Source organism: Triticum dicoccoides, chromosome 3B (genome assembly GCF_002162155.2).
Source record: "Triticum dicoccoides isolate Atlit2015 ecotype Zavitan chromosome 3B, WEW_v2.0, whole genome shotgun sequence".
Classification (NCBI taxonomy): domain Eukaryota; kingdom Viridiplantae; phylum Streptophyta; class Magnoliopsida; order Poales; family Poaceae; genus Triticum; species Triticum dicoccoides.
In genome coordinates this window covers 6,615,110-6,620,234 of record NC_041385.1, presented here as the reverse complement: position 1 = coordinate 6,620,234, position 5,125 = coordinate 6,615,110, and the positions used below count along the sequence as shown (strand labels likewise).

The following is a 5,125-nucleotide window of genomic DNA, read 5'->3' as shown; positions in this document are numbered from 1 at the left end:
TGCTCATCTGCCACTACTTCTGCCGGAGGAGTAGGAGGAAGCGGCCGCGGTGATGGTGGCTTGTTGCAGTTAGGGCACCCCTTGTGGGGACGATGGTTCTCTGTGGTGGGAGCCGGAGGTGCCCATACTTGCCTTCCACCTGCACACAACGTATGATTTAGACCCCTGATGTCCATTGATCACAGCAGAGCTTAGTGAGGGTATGATTTAGACCCCTGATGTCCATCGATCCATATTATACAACGCTCTTTGTGTGTATCGATCATATTATACAGGCCTTGGTTGAACGACATTCGTTTGTAAGTTGGACCGTGACCACATGGGTGAAGCCCACCATGCCTGTTGTGACTCAGAACTTAAGCCCACAGGAGCAAAAATACAATGCAATGGCCCACAAGATAAAACAGGCCTATAGGCCGTATACTAACATAGGTGAGGTCACCTGACTGAGAAGTATCACTTGACTGAGTTTCAGACAGACCCTTCGGGAAAATAATGTGGCGTGCATTATCTAGCCACATCCTTATAGAATTAGTTTTTGTTGCCGTGTGTGTTGCTACAGCCAATCATTTTAGCAACATTATATAAGTTGGAGTAGGTAAAACACGCTCCCTTTATGCAAAGATATATATATACAATTGTCAATAATGGTACTACTTTATCTACCATATGCTGCAACCACTATCTGAATGATGTGCAATTATTCATCAGAGTGGAGGTGGGTGGAGCACTGCTCGTCCCGGCCTGCCGGACTCCAACATGGTTATTTAAAGGACGTGAATATATATATATATATGTATATGCGGCACAAAATTCGTGGCAGGAACAAATCAAATCAGACAGCTGCTCGACACCTCCCCGGCCGTGACTTCTCGCCGATCCACATGGATACGGCCTGCGGCAGCAAGCCGCCGCGGTCGAAGAAGGTGTGCGTCATCGGAGCCGGCATGGCCGGGCTGGCCGCGGCGCGCGAGCTGCGCCGTGAGGGCCACGACGTGACGGTGCTGGAGCAGAGCGGCGACGTCGGCGGGCAGTGGCTGTACGACCCGAGGACCGACGCCGATGACGCACTCGGCGTGGCGGCGCCGGTGAAGGTGCACAGCAGCATCTACGCCTCGCTCCGGCTCATCAGCCCCCGGCAGACTACGGGCTTCACCGACTTCCCCTTCTGCCCCAAGAGCGGCCGCGACGACCGCCGCTTCCCGGGCCACCGCGAGGTGCACCTGTACCTCAAGGACTTCTGCGACGCGTTCGGGCTCATGGAGGCCGTGAGGCTCAACACCAGGGTCCTCCATGCCGCCATGACTCCGGCGTGTAAGTGGGCTGTGAGATCCATGGACCTCGGGATCGGGGAGTGCGATGGTGCCGACGGGAAGGAGTTGGACGCGTACGTGGACGAGGTGTTCGACGCCGTCGTCGTCGCCAGCGGCCACTACTCGCAGCCAAGATTGCCAAGCATCAAAGGTAAGTGTAAAGCAACGCAAGCTCCACGGACCAAGCATGTTCCCATAATCGTTTACTATAAAGAAGAAGATGTACGTACAGGCATGGAGACGTGGAGGGGGAGGCAGATGCACAGCCACTCGTATAGGATGCCGGAGCCGTTCCGCGGCGAGGTTGTGGTGGTCGTCGGGTGCGGGGATAGCGGCAGAGACATCGCCATAGAGATCCGCGGCGTGGCCAAGGAGGTGTACATCGTCGCCGGGTCCATGGAGGCGGTCACCCCAGGCTTGTCCAAGGTGCTGGCCAAGTACAGCACCAACCTCCATCTCCGACTTGAAGTACGTACACTTCACAAGCGGTCCCTCTGTACCGAAATACTTGTAGTTAGGGAACTTGTACAGAGGTAGTAGAAGAGAACCAATATAGTAGTATAATGCACCATTCATCGATCCTGGCCGGCCTGCAGGTGGAGCGTCTGTGCGAGGACGGGCGGGTGGCTTTCAAGGACGGCGGCGGCTCCAGCTCCAGCGTCGCCGCCGACACCGTCATCTACTGCACAGGGTACAACTACTCGTTCCCGTTCCTGGACACGGGCGGAGCGGTGGCCGTGGACGACAACCGCGTGGGCCCGCTGTTCGAGCATGTGTTCCCGCCGTCGCTGGCTCCGTCACTCTCCTTCGTCGGCCTACTCAGGAAGGTATTCGCGCCTCGGTCCTTCGAGGCTCAGGCTCGTTGGGTGGCCCAGGTGCTGTCCGGCAGGAGGAAGCTGCCGACGGAGGAGGAGATGCTTCGGTCCGTGGAGGAGTTCTACCGCGCCAGGGAGATCGCCGGCGTGCCCAGCAAGTACACCCACGAGATCCGCTCGCTCAAGTGCTCGGTACGTACGGTTGTATTGTAACCATGACCACGCCGCCAAACTGCTGGTGCTGGATGGACTCGCTAACCTAACCATCGCTGCTTTGATTGGCATGCAGTACGTGGATGATTTCGGGGAGAAGTACTGCGACTTCCCTCGTCAGGAGAGGTGGCAGTACGAGCTGCTGAGGTCGTCCGTGCACGACATGATGGACAAGTTCGAGACCTTCCGAGACGACTACCAGGACAGCGACTCCATCCGCAAGGCTGTGCAGGAGTGGCATCTCTCTTGTCTGCAAAGCTCGTCCAAGGCTGGTTCTGAGATTTCGAGGGCCTGGGCGAAGCAAGAACCTGGTGCCTCTAAATAGGAACATTCAAATTATATGGATCGAAGAGAGTAGTGGGAACCACTAATGTTTCGTGTAAGGAAATCCGACAACAAGGAGGAGAAAAGCCTAACAAAGAAAACCCACGAAGCGTTTCTTTAGATTGTAAATAAATGAAGCTAAGCCGGCCCATGAGTCTGCAAAACATCTGGAGCACACACAAAGCAGCTTGGGGCAGCAGCTCATTCAAAAACCAACATCATCCAATCAATTCAGCCCGGTTCACCAGACGTGTAGGCCACCTCTCGGAGCAGTGGCCCGTTAATAATGGGCTGACTGGCAGACGATGTGGTGGCACGGTAAAAGAACCTAGCCATTCTCAATGGGAACCATGAGATCATTGGAACGTTTAACGAGCACATCGATCGAATAATCCAAGTGTCAAATCATTCTGGGGCCTCCTAGCTAGCTCAGTTTAGCTGATTTTTTTAACAAGGTGAGCCACATATTGATGACATGGCTAACTATTATTGTGTCAGCTATGAGATTGACTATACATGATGTGACAACGGTTGTTCGGACGTATTGTTAACCTTGCTCTAGAGAGGATATCTTCCAGCAGAGCTAAAAACACATATAATAAGCTATGTGATTATATGTGTTCACTACAAAAGCAAACCCTAAAAGACAAGAAGCTAGCCAAAAATAATCTTCTTAACCCCTACCCCTTTTACTCTATAGATCTCTTCCTGTCTCTCCTAACTCCGTCTAGGGAGAATATCATACAGAAATCAATATTAAATGAAAACTTTGTGGAAACCATATTTTCAAGTTTCAAAAAAATCTGTAACGAATCCTACGTTGTGGATGATGATGGATGTAACTATTCTCTCTTGATACAAGGCCCCTGGCACGCGTGCAAGAAAAGCAAGTTGGTAATACAGATTCAATGCTAGTCGCCAGGCATATATAACGAATCCTATGTAACTCTTTTTTTTTCTTTTTGAAAAAAGCATAACTCATTTTCTTTCCTTGTTCAGTGAAATCGAAGTAGCTACAAGTGCCTGTTGTCGGGAAACATACACGTGACAGAGCCACGTGTTGCCGGTTGCAGTTTCAGGTATTTGATCGCTTGTTTCAATCGTCACATGCACAGAAACACAACAACAAAGAGCAACACACATAATAGGTTAAACAAAATATGTACGTACAGTGCTGATCTTCCAAGGCTGCATGCATCACTCTCATGTAGAGGCCGGGGTTATCCTTTTTTCTAAAAAATACATACAGTGCTGATCCTTTATTCAAATCTCTGGCGACTATGGATCGTGTGTGCGTGCGTGTATATATATATACACATGGATATACACGGAGCGAGGCGGTTCACGCGTAAGGGTCGACGTTTGCAGTGGCCTCCAGCGTCCTCCGGTGCGGCGCACGGGCAAACGTCCCCGGCGGCGGCAGCAGAGACGAAGCGGTGACCTCGCCGTAGCCGCAGCCGGGGCAGCTCGTCGACTTGTTGACTGAGGCCGTGGGCGAGGGAGGGTATCGTCCGTGACGACTTCCGTCCAGAGCAACTGCATGGGAATGTTACTGCATGATCTCGTGTCTCTGGGTATATATGAAGAGAGTAGGAAGCAACAAGAGATGAGTAGTCGTTTACCACGGCCCGCCACCGCCAAGCATGCCAAGGAAAAAAACATGATAGCCAGCACGGCTACGGGGCGAGCGAGGGAAGAAGGAGGCCGCTCCATGAATGATCCTGACCCAAGCTTTGTCGGTCATTCTCCTTGTGCGTCGTTTTATAATCTAAAAAAGGTAGATAGCTAGTTGTACGTACTAGTGGAGCACCAGTGTACTACCCCACTAACTTGTAAACTGAGGACTTTGGTATACCTAGGATCTGTTCTTAATTGGCCACTCGCATAGAAAAAGCATATTGTCCTCACATGGTCAATGTCTCTCGTCCATCAACAGAGGACGTTTGTAAATGAGTGAAAAAACAAGTAGGTATTTGTCGATGTTGTCTAATACACAATTCATGCTTTCCTCGGTAGGATTTGACCATATTGTACTTTTCAATGGAAAGTCTTTACGCCTTCACAATTTTCAGATATACAATGCCCGTATGCCTTTCTACCAAACGGGCATATACTGAGTAAATGTACTTGTCTTACACCGACAATCCCTTTATGTGCGAGTTCAACGTAGTATGGTCTTCTAGCGTGATCCGAGCATGATTTGAGTGTGACTGTGGACCTTCTTGTTGCAGTCCAATTCCACCACGTGGAGAAGTTGCATGGAATTTCTGGTAAGGTGCCATTATCAATTGACATGCCAAGGAACAGCAGATGTGATAGCCAGCACCGCCACGGGGCTTGCGAGAGAAGGACGCTCCATGATCCTGGCGTATCTTTGTGCGTTGTTTTATAAGCATGCAGTGGTTGCTTGCTAGTTGTAGTAGTGGAGTACTAGTGGTACTGGTAATTACACAGAAGCAC

General features: G+C 51.0%; 1 protein-coding gene across 2 annotated transcripts; it reads left to right on the top strand.

Moving 5' to 3' along the window:
• Nucleotides 1–785: 785 nt before the first annotated feature.
• On the top strand, nt 786–3,148 carry LOC119274290 (flavin-containing monooxygenase FMO GS-OX-like 8). Of its 2 annotated transcripts, XM_037554965.1 has the most exons (4): nt 786–1,464; nt 1,546–1,781; nt 1,910–2,320; nt 2,418–3,148. In XM_037554965.1, exons 1-4 carry the CDS (start codon nt 795–797, stop codon nt 2,664–2,666), a joined length of 1,566 nt encoding a protein of 521 aa, XP_037410862.1. In that variant the 5' UTR covers nt 786–794; the 3' UTR covers nt 2,667–3,148. The 2 variants fall into 2 exon arrangements, with proteins under 2 accessions (XP_037410862.1, XP_037410861.1); XM_037554964.1 differs by having other exon boundaries at nt 786–1,781.
• The last annotated feature ends 1,977 nt before the right edge of the window (nt 3,149–5,125 follow it).

Coding starts and splice junctions, on each gene's coding strand:
- LOC119274290 (XM_037554964.1), top strand. CDS start 795: ATGTATATGCGGCACAAAATTCGTGGCAGGAACAAATCAAATCAGACA. Junction 1,782..1,909: donor ACCTCCATCTCCGACTTGAA/GTACGTACACTT, acceptor GCCGGCCTGCAG/GTGGAGCGTCTGTGCGAGGA. Junction 2,321..2,417: donor TCCGCTCGCTCAAGTGCTCG/GTACGTACGGTT, acceptor ATTGGCATGCAG/TACGTGGATGATTTCGGGGA.